This window comes from Labeo rohita, chromosome 15, assembly GCF_022985175.1.
Source record: "Labeo rohita strain BAU-BD-2019 chromosome 15, IGBB_LRoh.1.0, whole genome shotgun sequence".
Classification (NCBI taxonomy): Eukaryota; Metazoa; Chordata; class Actinopteri; order Cypriniformes; family Cyprinidae; genus Labeo; species Labeo rohita.
In genome coordinates, this window is record NC_066883.1 from 8,870,036 (window position 1) to 8,893,341 (window position 23,306).

At 37.1% G+C, this 23,306-nt stretch overlaps 1 protein-coding gene across 1 annotated transcript; it reads left to right on the forward strand.

Annotated features, from left to right (window-relative positions):
* The first annotated feature begins 707 nt into the window (after positions 1-707).
* On the forward strand, positions 708-21,964 carry LOC127177486 (interferon-induced GTP-binding protein Mx1-like). The gene is made up of 11 exons (XM_051129785.1): positions 708-875; positions 1,349-1,487; positions 1,615-1,813; positions 1,905-1,983; positions 2,207-2,329; positions 2,406-2,538; positions 2,633-2,791; positions 5,651-5,727; positions 5,815-6,078; positions 13,657-13,864; positions 21,639-21,964. The coding sequence occupies exons 1-11, from the start codon at positions 708-710 to the stop codon at positions 21,962-21,964; spliced, it is 1,875 nt and encodes a 624-aa protein (XP_050985742.1).
* The last annotated feature ends 1,342 nt before the right edge of the window (positions 21,965-23,306 follow it).

A 23,306-nucleotide genomic window follows, 5' to 3' on the forward strand; every position in this document is an offset into this window, starting at 1 on the left:
CGCTGCCCTATTATACCCGGATGTCCGGGGCGTGGCCAGCTATGCAAATCTGCACACCCAATTTTCATTGGCCTTTCTCAAAACTGTCAGAGGTGTTTGGGCTCTCAAGAGCGACCCCTAGTGTCGTACACTAACTCGACACAACTCGGAGTGTACGATATGAGCAGAAACCTTTACAAATCAGCATCAGTGGTTATGATTTCCTGACAAATGTGTGTGTGTTGACACAAATTACATTAAAAAGAACAATTACAATATAAATACAATATGTAATCCCTAAGTCAAATTAGGTTAAATGAACATGAGCAGTGGTATTGAAAACTTTACTTTCATAAAGTTATTCCAATTAAACTTTATAATATATACATTTATCAAACTGAAATAACTGAGTGCAAAATGATAACTCAAAAAGTTAAGTTAAATGAACACAATCTTTGGTATTGTAAACTTAATAAAGTAAGTTCAATTTACTTTAATACAATTAGCCCAACTAATCTTTATATGTTAAAATAACTAAATTTGTCTAGTTGAAAGTACTTACAATTCTAAATAAATGCAACTTAACTTGAGTCAATGTCAAAGGATAACTCAAAAAGTAAAGTTAAAGAAACTATCTTTTTTATATAGTGTGAGGTGGATTTCGAGGGTCAAATTCACCAATGCTTGAAAAACCAACTAGTCTTGTTTGAGTCTGCAAACTTATGAATATGTATTTGACAGCTCAAAACAAACTAGATGGAAATGCAGTTGGAATCTCTGATGAAGTAATTACTTTGGAAATTTTATCTCCTGATGTGTGTGACCTGACTCTGATCGATCTACCCGGTATAACCCGTGTACCTGTGCATGGTCAACCTGAAGATATTGGAGATCAGGTGAACATATATGATGTTTACACACACACAGACACACACGCACACATATACACACAAACCTGGCTGCTTGAAAGTATGTAAATAATATTTAAAACGTTTGTGTGAACAGACCTTTATATGGAAGGCCGTTTTTGCCACTAAATAAAAAAAAAAAAGGTAATTGCGACTTTATCTCACAATTCTGATTTGTATTTTCTCTGAATTGAGTGATACAACATCGCAATTCAGACTGTTTTTTTCTCAGAATTGTGAGATATAAACAATATATATATATATATATATTTTTTTTTTCTTTCAGTGGTGGAAACAGGCTTCTATATCTTTAAGCTGTAAACCTGTTAAAAATAAGTTTTGACACATTATGTTCAAAATGTTTAAAATCAGTGGATCCAATCAACACTTTTTAACAAAGTTTTTGTAATGTTTTATTAAATTGTAATACTTGCTTACTTTGTAATATGCTTTTTTTTTAGGTCAAAAACATAATACTAAGATATATTACCAAAAGTCAAACCATCATTTTAGTTGTTGTGCCCTGCAATGCTGACATAGCAACAACAGAAGCACTAAGAATGGCGCAAGATGTAGACCCCGAGGGTTACAGAACTCTTGGTTTGCCAACTTATTGTATTTCAATAATATTTGTCTTTAACATTTTTCATGAATGCTATATATCTGTAAAATTATGATTCATGCTTATCCTAACCTTTATATTTTTGTTGTTGAATGCATGGGTTAGCAGTTCTCACAAAACCAGACCTCATTGACAGAGGAGCTGAGATTGATGTTTTAGACATTGTTCAGGGCAAAGTCAATCCCCTCAGCAAAGGATACATTATTGTGAGATGTCGTGGTCAGAGTGACATCAATAACAAAATTCCTCTTTCTAAAGCCATGGAGATGGAAATGCATTTCTTCAGAAACCACAGTTATTTCAGGTAATAATGCATCCATAAAATAAATATTTGTACATAAGTGTAAATCTTTGAATGGTTTGCATGTTTCAGAAATATTTTTTATTCTTGACAGCTCCCTACTGAAAGATGGAAAAGCATCTATTCAATGCCTGGCATACAACCTGACCAAAGAATTGATTGATCCTATCAAGGCAAGCACTAAATGATGACAGGGATTATGTAATGTGTAAATAATATATAATAAATGTTGCATTTATACTTCATAAGAACACCTTAACAGTGATTATTATCTGTAGGTCATAAGTGTTCACAGTTTAGTAATTCAATAGAAGGTTAAATAATTTGTTAGTTTAATGTACATACAATATATAACTTACCAGTTAATATATCAGTTATATTTTCTTATGGACACAGAAATCGTTACCCTACTTGATTGAGCAGATTCAGACTAAACTACTCATTGCGCAAAGGGAGATTAAAAACTACAACCAGGGTCCACCTCTGGAAGAAGAAAAGATGGAACATTTTCTCAGTGAGGTAATCACAAATATATACATCATTTATGTATTACTTATTTCAATAGTTTTTCTGATGTATGAATATTCCCTTATAGATAATAATTAAGTTCAGTGATCAAATAAATGAACTGTGTATAACAGGACATTCAAAAGACAGAAACATTTTTGCACTTCTGCGTCCTGAGTTCAAGAAATGGGACACGTACTTAAGAGGCACTGAAGTATTATGTAAGCCAAGATATGTTACAACTATTTGTGCCTTTTGAAGAACTGTACCAAAATCCATTAACCTGACATACTCTTTTTGTTATTACTAATGCAGTCACAGTGAGAGTATATGGAATGATAGACAAGTATAATGAGAAGCATCGTGGCAGAGAATTGCTAACATTTAACGACTTCTGTAAATTTGAAAGTATCATCAAAGACCATGTGGCAGCCCTTCAAGAGCCAGCTATAGCAACACTGAAGCATGTACGAGGTTGGTGTGCACTTTTCTAAATATACAGTATAGTCAGCATGCATGAAATAGTTTTATTGCACTTCAGAGTAAAGTAGTCCAAAAAAAAAAGCAAAAACAAAAAACAAAAAAAAACAAAAAAAAAAACAAAAACAAAAACAAAAACAAAACAAAACCCTGTTTCATGAGTCCAAGAGCATATTTAATTAATCAAACTGTAAAAACAATACACACAATTTCAAACCCACAATGTCCAGGTCAATTGCATGTCTTCCATCTTGTTGCGCCACTGGAAAGATGAGGTTCCCACTGCTGCTGAAGTTCAGAAGTTGAACTGAGAATCAATTTATTTATACATAAATGTACTGCTAGATGCATTTGTGCAGCTCAGTCCAAAGATCATCTGATTCAATTTTGGACAAAATTGGACAAAATTTGTAGGAGGGGTAGCAAAAAACAAAACAAAACTGTTTTTCATTTACTTCAATATGGTGGACACACACATTCATGGAAAAAGAAAAAAATAGTGTCAGAATTGGTGAAACCCCGGGAATTAAATGACATGGACAATGTTTTCAAAGGTTATAAGCATTTTTGCAAAAATCATTATATCTCTGTAAAGCTAGGTGGCACTGCGCTTATATTTCATGACAAATTTCAAACATGGTTCAGCCAATCCTGGTGTAATGGGACTCGTATGAAGCATGACAGATCCAAGTGCGAGCTTTTATTTAACACAATGTAGTCAAGACAGGCAAGGTCAATCTCCAACAAAACAGTAACATCCAGGGCAAGGCGAGAGTGTAATCCAGTAAACAGGCAGAACGTCAAAATACCAGTGAGTAACAAATGAACAAGGCAATGAAACTAGACAAAACTATGGCAATGGAAACAAGGCAATACTATGACTATGAAACAAAATGATAACCGTGGAAAATAACAAAAACAAGGCAATGAAACAGGAAAACTGCTTGGTACAATCCACAAAGGTGAAATGATACTTCACAATGCCTGTTTGGCGTGGCCCTCCTATGGCCACCAAACAGGGAGTAACCAAAGAAGCAGCAGAGGGAGCGGTAACAGTCAGTCCATGGGTAAGGGCTCCCTCTGCTGGCATGGCATTACACCTGGAAAAATCAATATCCACAGATTCAACATGACCCAAGGAATCCACAGACACCAAGATCATGATTTTCTGACTAACTGTTCACAGGTTATTAAAAAATGTCCTAAATGTTCCTAACTTTGGCATGTACCCCCAGATCATGGTGTTGATGAATTTACCAAGTGTACCCATTTCGACTCATCAAAGTTTTGCTGAGATATGGCCTCTGAACCAATTTTGGGTCAACCTCGTTAAGTTCACATTACTTTTGAACTAAGATGAATATCAAAAATTGGTTCACTCATTTCTGTGCGGCTTGGTCCAAAGATCATCTGAGCCAATTTGCGTAAGAATTAGACAAATTGAAGGAGGAGTTGTGAAGAAACATAATACTGTACTTTTCAAAATGGCTGCTAATGTAATGGGTGGAGTTTTAATGTAAGATATCCAATGTGATCACCATAAGGAGAGTAATCAGATGTACTAACTTTCATTTTACTGGAACAATTGGTTGAAAAGTTACAACCACTTGAAAAGTGTAAAATTAAGTTTAGTTGGGCTCTTAACCCTTGACTTTTATATATATATATATATATTTTCTGTGGCTGCTGTAGTTGTGTGTTTCTAAAACACTTTCTGTATAATGAAAATAGAAAAAAATCTAAATCAAAAATCAAAATATCTGACTGATGTAGTATCACAAGACTGCAGCAAATAATGTAAAACTGAAAAAAATTAGACGATGATGAGATCAGTGAGTCAGGCCACTAGCTGAATCATCATCAATAAATAACCAGCCTTTTTGCTGTAATAAATGTGCTTTAGAAACATACCGTTATAACAGCCAGAAGTAAAAAATAAAAATAAATAAATTATTATTATTATTATTATTAATAATAATAATAATAATAATAACAGCAAAAAAAAAAAAAAAAAAATGATGTCAAAAAGTCAAGGGTCGAGATCCCAACTACAGCAAATGCTTATCTCCACAATGGTGACTTTAAACTATTATTTTCAATAAAATATCAAAATTTATCCCTCTGTTTAGTCTTTTGATTCTTAATAAGCAATGTTACATGAAATAAATAAAGTCAGACTGGATTGTAATAAGTGAAGATGCTGAGATCTGGAGAGGTCTGTTAGTGTTTCATGTTCTGTTGCTGACAGTAATGTGATGTTTGTTTGTTTATTTATTTATTTATTTACTATTACAGTGAAGGTGTTTCATTGTAGTAATTTAGGAAATACTCGTAAATTAACAGTGTCACCAGCTTATTTAAATAAGGAGATTTTACTTTAATTTTAAGCTTTTCTTTGCCACTTTGTGCTGCCAGTCATTTGACTGTGTTATCATCTAACTGTTTTGTTTATTAATTTTATTAATAATAGTATTAATTACAAATTATTTTTGGAATTTTACATACATTGATATGTAATTTAAGAAAACAGAAAAATACTGTGTACAAATACAGTAATTTTTTTATATATAAAGAGATTAATTTAGAGATAATTTTACAGAATTTTGACTACAGTTTAAAATAAAAGAAAAGCAACAAAACAACAACAACAACAAAAAGCTAAACAAACAAACAAACAAAACAGTTATTTTCTGTAAAATTAGGATTCTTTTTACAGCATAAAGCAGGTGGACCACACAGAAAATGAAAATAAAACAAAATCACAAAATAAACAAACAACAAAATCATCTTGAATTCCATCTGTAAATGTTACATTTTATCATCCTTGTCATATAAAATAAATTTCATTTTCAGAGATTGTTCAGAATGTGTTCAGAGACATATGCTACTCATCATTCAATCAGTACCCTCCACTCAGACACATTGTCTCTGTAAGTACACATTTATTATTATTATTATTATTAGTAGTAGTAGTAGTAGTAGTATAATTATGCATTGTGTGATGTTGTTATTTTCAGAAAATGATTAATGACATTCAGTCGAGTCAAGAGGCCAAAGTGGAGGAAAGAATCAAAGAGTTTATTGATATCGAGCAACTGGTCTTCACTCAGGACAAGATTTTACAAGAAAAACTTAATGTCTCTGACATCCCTCAGAAGACTGGGATGGACTCTTGTGGTGAAAACCTCTATGGTGATGATGACACAATTTTTAATTCCAAAGGCTGTGCATTGTTGGATACAAGATATCTTGTACCAGACAAATTGATTCTCTATCATGAGGTGGGTTACTATTATTATGACTATTTGCTATTATTTATTTATTGACAGTGACTATAAATGCATAGTCATTTTAAAATAATAGTTCATCAGAAATTAAAATTTGCTGTTAGGCCATTCAAGGCATAGATGACTTTCTTCTTGCTCTTCTTTGTTGTTGTTGTTCTTCTTCTACTTCTTCCTTTGGTGAAACAGTAGTATTTATGTATTTATTTATTTATTTAAAAGTATTTATTTATTTATTTATTTACTTACTTACTTACTTAGCTGGGTATCATAAAATGCAAGTCAGTGGCCACTGTCACTTTGATAGTCCAAAAAAAAACAAACAAACAAATAACAACAACAACAACAACAACAAAACGTTTTTTATGGTTGCTCATGGTTTATGTAGAAGGTAAGTTGATTACGGCTACACAGTAAAACCCCCAGAGTTTTAAAAAAGTAACTCTGGAGCAGTGGCTGGCTTCACACTAGACAATTTTCAAATCTTAACCGACTTTACATGGGAGCCATGGGAGACCACAGACAAGATGACAGTTTCATTCAATTTTTAGAGGCACTTTGGTAGGTGACACTTGTAGGTGACACTTGTTCACTTTCGTGTATGACGTCAGACGCAGCCCGATCAAGAATCCTAAATATCAAAAATGTATGTTTGGGGCATGCTCCATCTCGATCGAGAGCAGTTAAATAATCGTAATGACACCACATAATAGAGGATTTTCAACAAAAAAGTCATTTGCTACAAACCTTAATTTGGGGCACAACCCCTGATTGTTTGGGGGTGCAAACAATTTACAATATTTACTTTTTATAAGGCTGGTGACTGTTATATAACCAAACCCAAAAACCACTATACACTTTAATTATAAAAAGGTAATTGCAATAAAATAGTTTATCTAACAAGACACTTAAAATAGTTGATCTAACAAGAGTCACTTATTGAATGCAAAATTTATATTTTATATTTAATAGAAAAAAAAAATCTTAAGCACACATCTCAAATCATATCAACCTTTTTTGGGAATACTTACAGCAAATCAAAAACAAATACATGTCAGGGATCTGCAAGAAACAGGACCCAGATGCAAATGAGCAGACAAGGGTAGTTTTATTAACAAGATGTAGACTACACAGCAGGGAGAATGAGGAGTGAAACAGTCCAAACAGAGGGGCAGGGCAGATGACAATACGGCAGGAGGGATGACCCCGAGACTGTCAGAGATGGCAATGGTCTTAAAACATGGAGAAGGCTGCTCCAGAAGCAGAACTAGGCAGGGACCCAGGGAACCCATAGCTTGAAGAGAAACTCCAATGTCACACAGTCTAGCCGCAAGATAGGGACTCCCAGAACCAGAGATTTGACATGTTAGAGAGGAGAGCTGCTTCCAGGCAGTAGGGGTCAGTGGCACGGGAATCTGGGTAAGGGCGGGACAGGACAAAACGCGATAACAAACAAGACGAGACTGAAGACAACACAATGACACAAGACAGACAATTCAGAACAAAAAAAGAGCAAAGGGAATAAACAACCAAATCTAACCAAAGAAAGAATCTAAGAGTAAAAAAGCCAAGATATCCAAAATGACTTGAGCAAGATCAAAATAACTAGCGCAAGATCAAAGGATATATTCTGGACCAAGAAACAGGTAAACACCAAAACGAACCAGCAGAGACACAAGGGAAAGGAACCCAATATATGGAGCAGCACACACAAACAAGGACAAGGTGCAGATAAACAAGCAGACAAGGGCTAAACAAGGGGCGTGACCAGGGGAAACAAGGAGGTGGGACAAGAGGAGCACGTAGCAGACACAAACATAGACAGAACCATGTGCTTAGACACAAAACAAATAGAGAAACATTTAACAGGGACAAGACAGTCAGGGCAGGATCCTGACAATAAACATACACCAAAAAATTAAAGTTAGAATAAAAAAAGTAGGTCACTGTCCATGGATGATGAATGAAGTGTGAAAAATTGATTAAAGGCTTATCTGTTTTCCAGTCCAAGTGCCACACAGTCCAACATAGTTGTCCATCTTAATCTATTTGCCTGTTGTAATCAATATGAAAGTATATCACACCCTCATTGGAAGACTGGACATTTCCGTTAAAAGGCTTTAAGTTTTGTAGATGACAGATATCAAAAATATCAGGGTTATCAAGAAACGAAACCGTATAATTTACAGGTCCCAAACACTTACATACCTTGGCAGGACCTTTCCATTTTGGAGACAGCTTAGCCATGAAACCATGATCAGCTTTTGACAGAGGGTGAGTGTGAACCCAGACAAGGTCACCTTCTTTGTAGACAGTCTGTTGTCAGGTGCTTTGGCAACCCGTAGTGTAAACAGTTCAAACCATTTTGAACAATAGTCCAGTATGACTAACAAATGCTCATTCTTTTTTGGACTCTTTGGAAACAGACCCATCAGGTCTACACCCAACATGTATCCTGGTTCCATGACTGGAGTAGACTGTAAGTAGCCTGACAACTTGGAGAGGGTTGGTTTATACTTTTGACATGTTTGGCACTCCTTACAGTATTTCCATACATCAGTCCTCAAACTGGGCCAATAAGCAACTTCCATAAATCTCAGTAGCATTTTAAGTCGACCCAGGTGCCCACTCAATGGATTGTTATGGACATACCTTAAAAACTCGTAAACAGGCAGGTATTACTACAGGTGCATCTCAAAAAATTAGAATATTGTGAAAAAGTTCATTTTTTGTTTGTAACATTTAAAACGCTGAAACTTTCATAAATTATAAATTCAATCCATGGAAAGTAAAACATTTTAAAGTTTTTTTTTTTGTTTGTTTGTTTTAATTTTGATGATTAGAGCTTACAGCTCATGGAAGTCAAAAATCGAGTATCTCAAAATATTAGAATATTTACAATTGAGTTTCATTAAATGTCCATCCCTACAGTATAAATTCTGGGTATCTCTTGTTCTTTGATACCACACTAATGGGGAAGACTGCTAACATGGCAATGGTCCAGAAGACAATCATTGACACCCTCCACAAAGAGAGTAAGTCACACAAGGTCATTACTGAAAGGGGTGGCTGTTTACAGAGTGCTGTATCAAAGCATATTAAATGCAAAGTTGAATGGAAGGAAGAAACTGGGTAGGAAAAGGTGCACAAGCAACAGGGATGACCGCAAGCTTGAGAATACTGTCAAGCAAAGCAGATTCAAACTCTTGGGAGAGCTTCACAAAGAGTGGACTGAAGCCGGAGTCAGCGCATCAAGAGTCACCACACTCAGACGTCTTCAGGAAAAGGGCTACCAAGCTGAAATAGAAACAACGTCAGAAGCATCTTACCTGGCCTAAGGAGAAAAAGAACTGGACTGTTGCTCAGTGTTCCAAAGTCCTCTTTTCAGATATAAGTACATTTTGTATTTCATGTTGAAATAATGATCCCAGAGTCTGGAGGAAGACTAGAGAGGCACAGAATCCAAGCTGCTTGAAGTCCAGTGTGAAGTTTCTGAAGTCAGTGATGATTTGGGGTGCCGTGACGTCTGCTGGTGTTGGTCCATTGTGTTTTATCAAGTCCAAAGTCAATGCAGCCGTCTACCAGGAGATTTTGGAGCACTTTATGCTTCCATCTGCTGACAAGCTTTATGGAGATGCTGATTTCCTTTTTCAGCAGGACTTTAGCACCTGCCCACAGTGCAAAAAAACATATTTTGATTGATCTTAGGAAATATTCTAATATTTTGAGATACTGGATTTTTGACTTTCATGAGCTGTAAGCTCTAATCATCAAAATTAAAACAACAACAGCAACAACAACAACAACAGCAAAAAAAAACTTTAGACATGTTTTATTTTACATGTAATGAATCTAGAAGTTTCAGTTTTTGAAATAAATTCCAAACAAAAAAAAAAACTTTTTTCATGATATTCTAATTTTTTAGATGCACCTGTAACAGTAATTTTGGTCCTTTTTGTTCATCAGGTACACTGCGGAACAGGAATTCATTTTGAATAACATTGTGAACTCTAGAGGGATCTTGGCTTGCTTGTGAACCAACCTTTATGCCCAAGTCTTGCACTTGTTCAGATCATTCTGTTGAGCGGTGGCAACATCTGACCAGTCAACCGGCAAATTAGCTGGGACTTCAGAATTCCTGGTAGCTTTGACTATTGCAATAGGTGCTGAGGTAGTGTCTAAACTTCGAGACAAGGTATCTGGTACAATGTTACACTGACCTTTCTGATATTTAACTTTGAACTCTTGGCCTTAAAGTCTAATTTTCCAGCGAGATAATCTGGAGGAAGGTTTGGGATGCTGGAAAACCTAAGTTAAGGCGGCATGATCAGTAATTACCTCAAATGGTCTTCCTTGCAAATACACTGTCCACTTCTCTACAGCCCATACAACTGCAAGACACTCCTTTTCGGATATGGAGTATGTTTGCTCTGCTCCTCGAAGAAGTCTAGATGCATATGCAATCACCCGTTCTTGCCAATCGATCTCTTGGGTCAACACAGCTCTGAGGCCAGTTTCACATGCATCTGTTTGTACCTTAAAAGATTTCTTGAAGTCAGGCGGGATAAGGAGAGGGGCTCTATACAAGGCTTTTTTTTATCGTTTTAAATGTTTCAGTCCAAGTCGACGTGGCTTGCTTCTTCTTTAGTGTATGTAGTGGTGCTGCTTTTTCAGATAGATTTGGTATAAATTGATGATACCATCTAGCCAATCCTTAAAACCTTTGTAAATCTTTGAGAGACTGGGGTACTGGGAAATCACAAATAGCTGCAACCTTAGAAGTAGTGTTGGGTTCGAGTCCACCTAAGTCGAGTCCAAGTCGAGTCCGAGTCTTTAACCAATCGAGTCCGAGACGAGTCCGAGTCCAAAATGGGCCGAGTCGGACTCAAGTCCGAGTCCCAAAGGGCCGAGTCCGAGTCGAGCCGAGTCCAAGGAAACACTAAAGTTTGTCGGAATCTTAACATTGTTTTAACCCAGGGGTGCCAAAACTCGGTCCTGGATGGCCGTTGTCCCTACAGAGTTTAGCTCCAGCCACAATTAGACACACCTGAACCAGCTAATCAAGCTCTTACTAGGTATACTAGAAACTCCCTGGCAGGTGTGTTGAGGCAAGTTAGAGCTAAACCAAGGACCAGGATTGAGTTTGGGTGCCCCTGTTTTAAAACTCTGCAACTAAAAAAACGCAATGTCAATTGAAATTTAAGAAAAGCAAACTTCTAGTGGATCTTGCAATTTTGATTTTTGATTTCACAACATCTCATAATTAGTGTCCATGCTCTGCTTAGCAAACTTAAAGTCATGGAACAGAAGTTATGGCTGACTTATGTCTTGTGACATATTTCAGAGTGAAACAGGTTTTAGAATGTGATAAATTTTAGGGCGGGACTTGACTTTATTCACTGTTATAGTAAATGTATAAATTCAAGGGTGGGTCAAGGGTGGGGAGTAAAGGAGTAGGTATCTTGGTAAATGGGACCTTAAGAGCAGAAGATGCACATCTTTTATTTCTGATTGTGGCTGTGTATGTTTTGGGTTTTATGACTTTTTTTCTTGGATGAAAATGAGGCTGTGAGGGATAAACCTAGTCTTTACAATGGCATGCACTGTGTATAAAGCCCTATGTATACTTTCCATAAGCCACAGCAGACTCACACCTGTTTTATTTTTGAATGCATTAATTACAATAAATTACATTATATAAAGAAAAATTGATGATGTGCCATTGAATTATTAGAAAATCATGCACACCCAAGGTGGTTTTGGACCCATTAAAACTATTGCTGCAAAGATGTTAGACAAATTATTTTTCTTTGAAGCTAGAAACTGCCACCATGTTTAAAAAATAATAATAATTTTTAATACAGCAAAAACTAATCAACTAATGTAAGTAAAACATTGTCAAGCTTATTGAAGACAAGTGAACACTCTGAGTAGGCCAAACAAAAGGATACATAATATATTAATCAAAAAATATAAATGGAATTATATTTAAAAAAAAAAAAAAAAAAAAAAAAAAAAAAAAAAAGAATCTTTTTAAAAGTAGATTTTTTTAGGTAGGTCTGTCTAAAGGCTATCAGAGAAATAGACTACAGACATTTCTTGAAGTAATAAATGTTAAAATAAAACAGTGCAAAATCTTCACTGTATACATTAAACATGATTCTTACTAAAGTTAATAAGTGATTCAGTCAGGAAAAGTGAGTGATTTTTTCTTTTTCTTTTGTTGTTTGATATTTATGACGCAGGTTTACGCTGCTGTCGCTTTAAGATCTGACGCACATATCAAATATTTTGACGCATCAGTGTTTCTCCCAGCTGTTCAGGTTTACTTAAGACAAAATCGAATTTATTTAAATGAATAGTCTCTAAGACGAGCATGTGTGTAGCAATAACACACCCTTTTAGAAGCGAAAGAGAACTCGACATTCACACACTGACTGAGAGGCGCGTTCTATGAGCGCGCTTTGAGTGTGTGCGCACATAAACCTGTCGGCTTTCAAGTAGCCTTCTGGACAAGACTTAAAACAAATGCAAATACTGAATATCACTTTCGTGATAATGCATCGAATCAACTGTTTGTAATTGTAATGCATCAAGAAACTGTACATTTCCGTAAACTATCTCTGGACTCGGATGGACTCGGCATATTTTCCGAGTCCGAAGGCTTGAGTCCGAGTCAAGTCCGAGTAAAAATGCATCCGAGTCTGTGACAAGTCCGAGTCGCCTAAAAATTGTACTCGAGACCGGACTCGAGTACGAGTACGAGTCCGAGTACCCCAACTCTACATAGAAGGGTCTGTTTTTATTCCTTCAGAGGATAGCACATGCCCTAGAAAGATAAGTGATTAAAGGCTTATCTGTTTTCCAGTCCACGTGCCACACAGTCCAACATAGTTGTCCATCTTAATCCATATGCCTTACAAGAATGATGGATAAACGGTAAGACGTAGATCTTTGCAGATGAAAGGAAATTGCACACTTCCTCCACAGTCTACATATAGATGGAGGCACCGCTGGGATCCGTAACAAGTTAATCCACTGAAATTTAACAAAACAAAAAAAAGTAGTTTGTTTTGGTAATCTTTAATCAAAATCTGAAAATTTGCTTCTGATCTGTAATGGCATTCCTCCTTTGATGATGTTACTATAGTTTGCCAGCTTGGGCAGAATATCCTTAAAGAAAAAGACTTCCCCATTTGCCTGAGGCTATGGATTATAGGTAATAAGGTTATTAATAACGTTCAGTTCCTTGCACACAAAAACTGATTGCTTCGCTTTGGTACATATTTTGTTTTGCCTGTTTAGGCTTTTTTAAATTTATTTATTTTTACTCCCAAGTGCCCATAGCCACTGGATAATGGAATAGGTGAAGATGATCAGTTAATAGCTATTTTAAATTGAGTCTGTTTGTGTAAACAAACCACCCACGCCAGTGCATCAGCAGAAGTTTGCTAAAAAAAAAAAAAAAAAAAAAAAAAAAAAAAAAAAATCGCTAGAGGGCAAACAGCCCCAAAAGGTGTCCCTTTATATCTTTTTAGTGAGCATTATAGTTTTTCATGTTTTGTCTCTTTATAGATCATCTATCAACGCTTCACAGACTATGTGCCCATGCTGATAATCCTCTTTATGCTGAAGGATGCAGCTAAGATATTACAGCATCAAATGCTAGAACTGAGGAATGGAGCAGATGTGGTGAAACTGCTAAAAGAAGACTCAGAACAAGGGCGAAGAAGAGCTGATCTAAAACAGCGTCTGGAACTCCTTACACAAGCTCAAAAACTAAGTAAAAGATTCTGGTACTGAGACATCTTTACTAAACATCTATAACATAATAATAAATTTATCATCAGGGCTGCAGAATTTGGCCACTGGTTATATTATAATTAAATAATTGATCTTGTTTCAATAATTCTGTCTGCTAAATCAGTGGCAAACAATTTAAGATATTTCAAATTATCTGTAGAGTTGCTAAAATTATATAGTACTGTAATATGCACTGTAAAAATAAATACATTCATACATACATATGTATATACATCCCAAATGTTTACCATGAATACCATAAATAGAAATAATCATTAAAGATGATTTTTATTTTGTTTTATTTTTAAACAGTCTGGCATAAGCGGCTGAAAACAAAAACTGTTAAGATAAAACAACCTATTGTTTCTCAAATGTTTTTAAAAAACACTGTTACTTTATAAGTATTTCTTGAATTATTATTGTGAAACATCCTCTGTAAAATGTAAATCTTTTGCAGTTCCATTAGCTATCAACAGCACACACGTGAACTATTGTAACTATCACTGTATCAGCAACTACAGTTATCGCCTTTAAATAAAGCAACATGCAACACAGCATCAATGTTTTTTAGTCTTCTCCTGGACTGAAGCACAGACTCTACTGTTCAACACAATGGCAACCCACAAAACTCAGACAATAGAAACCCTTTTAAAAACCAACAGAACATTAAACACTAACAAATCAAGGACTTTATTTCTTTCATACAAAAAATGCTGATAGTTAACTGATGTTGATGTTTATTTAAAATAATACAATTTGAAGTCACCGTTATGGAGATATGCACTTGATTTATATGGACTCTTGACCCTTGATTTCTTAATGTCAGTTTTTTTTTTTTTTTTTTGCTTTTGGCTTTTGGCTGTTGGCTGTTGTGATTGTGTTTCTAAAAACACATTTGATATAGAAAAACATATGATGATTCAGTCAGTCGAGGCTTTGAATGCACACTAGGGACATATGCTGATTGATCCAAATAATGTGCAGAAAAAAAAATAAAATAGGATTGTGAGAGTGCCAAAATGTGTACTACATTGTTAAAAATAGCTTGACACATTAACATATATATACTCACATTGTTAATACATGTCAAATAAATAAATTCCTATACATTTTTTTATGCTCAGTGTTGTTTCATAATGTTTTATAACTTGGGTTTGTAACTTGGGCAGTACTTTTGTAGAACAGAGGGAAATGTACTGTAAAATAAAATCTAAAATAAATTAATAGAAAAAGAAATGCTTTACTGAACTTTAATGAACATTACCATAAGATTCATTAGTTAACATGAATTAAGAATTAATAATACTTCTACAGCATTTGTTAATCTTAGTTATTGTTAATTTCAACATTTAATAATGCATTATTAAAATCACAAGTCATGTTTGTTAACATATAGTTAATGCACTGTGAACTAACATGAACAAACAATGAACAACTGCATTTTTATTAACTAATGTTAACAAAGATTAATAAATAGTGTAATATATGTTGTGTTAATCGTTTGTTCGTGTTAATACATTAACTAATGTTAACAAATGACACCTTATTGTAAAGTGTTACCATTTTGTAATTTCAAACAATAAGAAACTGTGATTTGATGTAATGTGTTACTGCTAAAAGCATTGAGTGATTTGGGGGCAACAGAACATTAAACGCAAACAGATCTCTCTAGATCGCAGCAACTTCACTTATTACAATCAAGTTTGACTTTATATCTTTCATACAAAACTTCTTATTAAGATTTAATTAGGGTTAAGATGTTGGTTTTATTGAAAATAATAAAGTTACCATTGTACTGTAATCAGTTGGTTTAGTTGGGCTCTTGATCATTTTTTATCATTAGTATTTCTCTGACTGTTGTGGTTGTGTTTCTAAGTACATTTTTTATAGCAAAAACTGTGAGAGAAAATGTTATCAGATGATGCTGGTTACTTATTTATGACGATTTGATCATCATATGGTGGTCTGACTCACTGATCTTGTCAGGAGACCTATTTCTGAGTGTGTTAGTTTTGCTTTGTAGCAGTCTTGTGATTTTATGACAGTCAGCTGTTCTGATATGTTTTTCATTCATTATGCAGAAAGTGTTCCAAGCTGTGCCCTTTTGACTCAAACGAACAACAAGAACCTCAACAATGATCCTGAATGAATCTTTGTGACTTTAGTAGCTTGTTTTGTGACGTTCAGAGTTGATCTATTTATCTGAATATTTTGTTGAATGTCACCATATGCAGATTCTTGATGTCTGTGAATCTACATGATTTCTTATTTAAAAACAGAACTTTGTGCAGTGACATTCTAGGGCTACAATGTGAAACTAATTATTTTTTATTACTTACAATCTTTGATGAAACAAATGTGCTTCAGAAACACATAGTTACAGCAGCAGAAAAAAAAAAAAAAAAAAAAAAAAAACTAATGTCAGAGGCCAACTACAGCAAACACTTATCTCCACAAGGGTGACTTCAAAATGTATGTATGTATTTATTTATTTATTTGATAAAACCAACATCTAAACCTCTGTAAATTCTCAGTAAGAAGTTTTGTATGAAATAAAGTCTGACTGGTTTGTAATAAGTAAAGATGCTGAAATCTAGAGAGATCCATTAATGTTTAAATAATGATTTGTTAATCATTTGGTAATGTTTAATAAGGTGATTAGTTAACAAGCAAGCATGGATGAAAAACTGGAGCTTGTGTTGGTTTCATATGGATTATTTTATAAGAGAATATTTGTTTTGGATGTGACTTACTTCATTTAAAAGTAGACATTTTAAGCTTTCTATGCATATATTTCTCACATCTTTGAGGTGTATTTGCTGAGATTCAGGTTGTTTTATTTACTTGTCTGTGAATAGAGGTGACAAAGACTGAAACGACAGAGAGCGCACCCTGTTTATATATGCATATATTTTTTTTATTTTACAAAAGCATTGTTTTGTTGCTATTATGGTTATACACAAATAAAAGTTGACCCTTTGCAGTTTCAAATTATACCTTATTCTTATCTGTACAATCTAAAAAACACTGAGTATTTGTAGTTCTTTTCGTGGTCATCAAGAAAATATGAGACAGACTGCATCAGTGCGGGCTTCAACCCCAGTGAGTTTACACCTGAACCAACTAATCAAGGTCTTCATGTATTCTTGTCCAGGCAGGTGTGTTGAGGCAAGGTGGAGCTAAACTCTGCAGGACACTGGCCCTCCAGTATCAAGTTGAAACAGGGAATGAAGCTATGAAAAGAGTCATTTATCCATCTTCACAGAACCATCAGCAGTGTAATAAATTTCGCTTTCGCCAACCTAGGGACGCCAGTTAAGGTAGTGAATTTAACTTCCACCAACCTAGGGAGGTGAAATAGGGTAGTGATGGGTACTCATGTCACAGCTGACGTAATGATTCTTGGATCACGTCAGTTAATGTGTGGTTATGAGTACATCACATAAGAAAGATTGGTGGGATCTCTAACTTGTAGAACCTCTTCTGTATTATCAACACAAGGAAAACACAAGTTGTAATAAAATAAATTTTATTAACAAGATAGACAAGAGTAATCAACAACTACTAAATGAACACCATGAATGAAGAAGGAATAAAGTGCATAAGATGCATAAAAAGAAAGTGATTATGTTGGGAGTTGCTATATCAGAGCTACGTTATCTGGAAAGATAAACTGTTGCTACTCTGAAACAAATAAGGTGAAGAACCTTATTATGCATCAAACAAATACGTGTAAGATTTGTTATCAACTGCAATTAGCTGTATAATATCTAATGTAAATTTGAAAATCATATACTGATAATATACAACAATGCCAAGGTCTCTGGAAGAGGTTTGGAAGTGATATTTACGTTCGCTGCGGTTGAGTGAACAGTCCAGTGGCGGCGACTTCTTCCACTGGTTGCGCTGGTGGCAGTACAGTGGGGAAAGGAGCAGGAATCCGTTTCGACAGCCTTGAAGGTGAAGCGCTGTAGGATGCTGATCTCCTGGAGCACCAAGGGTCCTAAGATCTGGAACACGTAGATGTGGCCCTGGAGTAGGTGCTGAAGGTCCTTAGCTTGGAACACGCAAGTAAAAGTACCTGAAGTGAAAGTTTTCTCGCAGTAGCTTAACCTTGTTGCAAATGTCTGTGTGTCTTCTGCCTCTCTGGGCTAGAGACTCAGAACTTGGTCAATCCACTTTGTCTCTCTAGCATGGAGACTCAGGATGCTGCATCAGTTGTTTTCTCGCTGGACGAAGACTATCTCTACATAACATAGATTATCTCTTTCCTCACAGGTTAGAGGCTCAGAACGTGGTCGTATCTGTTGCTGCCTCAAAAGCTGGAGACTTGGACTTGGTATCTGTTGTTGTCTCACCTTTGCAGGCCGGAGACTCAAAACGAAGGTTGATCTGTTGCTGCCTTTCCTGTAACAGGCCACAGACTCAGAACGTTGGTGTTTCTGTTAACGTCCCCTGGACGTGCCGGAGACTCAGAACGGGGTGTTTCTGTTGTGTCTTTCCCCTACCGGACTCAGACTCAGAACAAGGAGTGTCTTTTGGAAGGGTACCTTTATCCCTTTCCAGTGAGGAGGAGATTGCAATTTGGCGCTTCTCCATTTCCATGCTGTGATTGGCTGGTTCCATCAGAGTGGGGGAACACGTTGTGGCCAACCCTTCTTTCCTCCTGTGGAATTTATTGGCATAGTCCAAACACAAAGCTAGAAAAGTGTCACTAAAGTTTTACCGGTGCATTTCTCACTTCTCAAACCATAACCAGAATGCATTTGGCAATGTTATGAATGCATTAAGTCCAAACATGATGGGAAAAGATTGAAATGTCATGCACACATTCATTTGTCCATTTACAACTAAGTTTGTGTGAGAGGTTGCACTACACGTTGCTGTCACAAGGAATACTTATTTCTCTGAATAAGTATAAGATGTGTGTGTTGTAGTGTGCATCAGTTTTAAGGTTTGAAAACAGTTATGAATGGATTTGGATGGATCTACATGATCTCTCTTTATTTCACCCACTGCTGCTGCATCTGGAGGTCCTAAGGAATTTTTATGGCCGGGTCACAGGCCAAACCATTAGGAATCAGTCTCAAGGTGGGTGAAGGGCACAAATTGCATAGGAAGTTCTGTCCTTCCCGGGCTTTGTACCAAAGGTGGTCTTCTTGTGCTCTAAGAGATGTCTGGCTGCTGTCCTGGCATCTTTATCTGATGGCGTTGGACAGTTCGCTTATGTTAGTTCACCAAGATCCAATCAAAATGTAGCAAACCTCTGTCCAGTATTGTGGTCAGGGAGGGCCCCTGCCATAAACTGGGCCCTGGAATGTGCTGTCCACTACAGCAGTGTTTTACAACAGGGTCTGCAGGTTATACTAAACCTCTTTTTCATTTAGTTAAATGTGCGATACTTGCATTGCCTTGGCCATTGAACAAGCGTCTGGATGCAGTTTCAAATGAATGTCTTGATGGTTCAAAGGATTGTTGGTGTTGGAATTGCAATTGTAATATATTCAAGTATAATACATCATGATGTATTATACGTAATGTGCACGTGAGGGGTGAACTAAGAGGGACAGATAAAAAGATGTCAGTTCGAAAGCAACCAGTGTGACATCTCATTTATTAATTTAAATAAAACAAAACAATAATACATGGTGTCAGAAGTTGTAAGTGCATCAAAAGAAGAATCTCACAGTTGCAGCCACCATCAAACCTGTGTTTACAAGGAAATCTTTCTGAAAATTGGAAGATTTGGGTACAAAAATTTGTCCTGTTTCTGACGGCTAGTGGAATCACAGAAAAGTCAGAAAACATGCAGTGTGCCTCATTTCTACATGTCGCAGGTGAGGAAGCAATTTAAGTTTGCAATACCTTTGAGTTTCATGATGAGAAAGACGACTATCGTGAATCGATAAAAACCTTCAGAGACAGAATTGTTTGTGGCATCAGAGATGACACCGTAAGAGCCAGATTGCTAAGAGAGGCAGATCTCACATTATTAACAGCTGTGGACATTTGTCGAACGAACAAAATCATGTCCAGCCAGGTGAAAGCATTAAATTAAGAGGTTGACATGCACAAGATCAAAGCTGTGAAAATTAAACAAAAAATCAAAAGTATGCCAAAAAAAAAGAACATGAATCGAGTGATGACACAAACTGCAGCAGATGCAGTTACAAGCATGAACAAAGAAAATGTCCTGCCTACGGACAAACGTGCAGACTGTGCAGTAAGAAAATCACTTTGCAAAAATGTGCAGAAATGTTCGGAAACAGCCAAGAAAGTTGCACATGCTTGAGCAGACAGAAGAAAGTGACAACAAAAGGTGCACAGTGCAAGTTCAGAAACAGTGAAAGGTATTCAGGCTGTCACCACAGAAACACAAAAAGAGAATGAAAAGTGGTATGAAGTGCTGAAGATAAGAGGTAAGCAAGTAAATTTCAAGTTGGACACTGGTGCAGAATGTAATGTTCTCTTATTGAAAACTTTCAATTTGTTGGAGATAAGGGAGAAGCTCCTGAAATCCACCTGCAAATTACTTACATACTCTGGGCACCAGATGTCGCCACTGGGATAGAAACAGCTAACCTGTGAGTACAAAGGTCAAAAACACAAGATTCAATTTCAGATTGTTGAAAGAAATGCTCCTGCAATAATAGGAAGATCCACAAGGCATGATAAAAAGGATACATGAAGTGTCTGCTGATGATGACATTCTAAAAGACTTTGAAGATCTGTTCAGCGGTCTAGGATGCATGCCAGGATATCATCACACATCACATTCAGATCCATCAGTAAAGCCTGTACTGTCAGGGTCCTGCCCTGACAGCCTTGTCAGTCTTGTCTTTGTTTAATGTCTCCCTGTTTGTCTTGTGCCTGAACACATGGCTGTGTCTTTGTTTGTGTTGGCAATGTGCTCCCCTTGTCCTGCCTCCTCGTTTTCAGATACCACACACCCTTGTTTAGTCCTTGTTTGTCTTATTGTGTTCACCTGATACTTGTGTGCTCTGATCCCTTTATATTGTGCTTATTCCCTCTTGTCTTTGCTGGTTCGTTTTGCGTGTGCCTTGTGTGCATTCTTTTTGCTAGTCTCTTTAGTCTTGTTAAAGCTTGCTAGTCAGTATATTTCGTCCTGTCCAGTTTTGTTTTTTTCAGTTCTGTCTTGCTAGATTCTAGTTTTTATTTGTTCTTGGGTTTAGTCTTTAGTCTAGTTCCAGTCTTTATGGTTTAGTTCTTTAACTTTTTGACTTTTTGTCTTTTTATTTTCTTTCTAGTTTTCAGCAAGGCTGCTGTCTTGTTTTTATTTATTTTGTTTGTAGTTCTGGTAATATGCTTCTAGCATTTTCTATTTCTATGCTTTTGTTTTTTTGTAGGTTTTATAAGTAATTATTTCTAGAACTCTTCTTATTACTTTTGTTCTACCTTTTCAGTCTTATTTCTTTATTCTCCCCAGTTATAGTTTTTGCAAGTTTGCTTTTGGTCCATTATCTCTTGTCTCTCTTGTTGTCTTGTCTTTGTGTGTGTTTGTCAAGTTGGTTCCTGCCTGTTTCCTGAGTCCTCCCTGGTCGCTGTTTCTTCTGGTTTGACAGTCATTCTGGTGCTTCCATAATTACTACATCAGCACCAAGCCTGTGGTTCCTTAGGCTTCTACCTAGTCTCCTTTGCCACAGATTTAACCTGTTCCTGTCAAGTCTGTCCTGAGCAACCCGCTGTCACAGTTATAGAATCCAGATTTGAGCAACCCGCTCTTCCTGTCACAGTTGCACATGTCAGTCCTGAGCAGTCCACTCCTGTTACAACCATGGAGACGACTCCTAAGCACTCCGTTGTCGCTGTCAGACCTATGGAAGCCATTCTCAAGCCACCAGTTCCCATGAGCACAGAGTCTACTCCAGCCCAGGAGCCCAGTCCCAAGTCTGTTCCAGAGTCTCTCCAAACTTCCGCTCCAGAGTCCACTCCTGAGTCTATTCCTGCAGCCCCGGAGGGCATTTCAGCTGCCCCCGAGGACATTCCAGATTCAGCCCCGAGACAGTTCCTAAAGCCCTGGAGGGCAATTCAGACTCAGCCCCTGAGCCAGTTCCTGTAGCCCTGGAGGGCGTTTCAGATTCAGCCCCTATGCCAATTCCTGTAGCCCCTGGAGGGCGTTTCAAATTCAGCGCCAGAGCCAGTTCCTGTAGACCTGGAGGGCTTTTCAGTCTCAGCCCCTGAGCCAGTTCCTGTAGCCCTGGAGGGCGTTTCAGATTCAGCCCCTGTGCCAGTTACTGCAATCCTAGGGAGAATTACAGATTCAGCTTCTGAGACAGTGCCTGCAGCCCTGGAGGGCATGCCTACATTTGTAGAGGACACCAGCCCAGTTCCAAGTCTCCACTAGTTAAGGGCACCTATATGTCTAAAAGGGCTCCTAGTAAAATTCTCAGCCCTCCCATCCCACTCTCTGTGTTACTTGGGTCTAGTGGGTTTCAAAAGAGGGCACCTCCCTTGTCAGCCCAAAACAACTTCCCTGGACTGTTTCCTAACTTCCCAGCCCCATCCCCAGTGTTTCCTGCCTACTCTGGATTTCCATGTTTAGCTTCACACCCTCCCTCCCAGTTGGTACCCCCTTGGTCTTTGCCTGGTGAGGATGCCTAGAGGCATCCGTTCGGGGGAGGGTACTGTCAGAGTCCTGCCTTGTCAGTCTTGTCTTTGTTTAATGTCTCCTTGTTTGTCTTGTGCCTGAACACATGGCTGTCTTTATTGTGTTGGTTCCTGCCCTGTTTCCTGAGTCCTCCCTGGTCGCTGCTTCTTCTGGCCTGACAGTCATTCTGGTGCTTCCAGAGTTACTACCCCAGCACCAAGCCTGTGGTTCTTTGGGCTTCTACCTAGTCTCCTTTGTCACAGAGTCTGGAGTTTCTCCATCCTTGACCAGCCCGTTTCCCCTGTTGTGTGACCTGGTTTATTTTGTGGACTGTCTCACTGCCTCATCCTTCTGTGTTTCCAGTTCTGTCAATAAACATTATTCCCCTGTTCATTCTACATCTGGGTCCTCTCTTGCTAAACACTGACATGTTGTGCATGATCCATGAAAAGTTCCTGTTGCACTGAAAGAAAGGATAATCGAAGACCTGCACTGGATCGAAGACATGAACATAATAGAAAGACAAACAGAGCCAACTGATTGGGTGAGTAGCATGGTGACGATTGTCAAGCTAGACAAAATTTGCATATGCCTTGACCCACAAGATTTGAACAAGGCAATTAAACGTGAACACTATCTTCTACTTACGGTAGAAGAATTGTCAAATATGCCAAATGCCAAAGTGTTCTCTGTACTTGCCAAAAGTTCTGGCAGATTAAATTGGACAATGAAAGCTCCAAGTTGTTTACATTCAACATGCCCATAGGAAGGTACAGATTCTTGCGTTTACCTTTTGGAATACCATCAGCATCTG

What these genes read in the sequence shown, in the direction of transcription:
- LOC127177486 (XM_051129785.1), top strand. Translation starts at nt 708, where the DNA reads ATGTATTTGACAGCTCAAAACAAACTAGATGGAAATGCAGTTGGAATC. An exon ending in CGAGGGTTACAGAACTCTTG is followed by an intron (nt 1,488 to 1,614) that starts GTTTGCCAACTT and finishes TGCATGGGTTAG; the next exon opens with CAGTTCTCACAAAACCAGAC. An exon ending in AATTGATTCTCTATCATGAG is followed by an intron (nt 6,079 to 13,656) that starts GTGGGTTACTAT and finishes GTCTCTTTATAG; the next exon opens with ATCATCTATCAACGCTTCAC.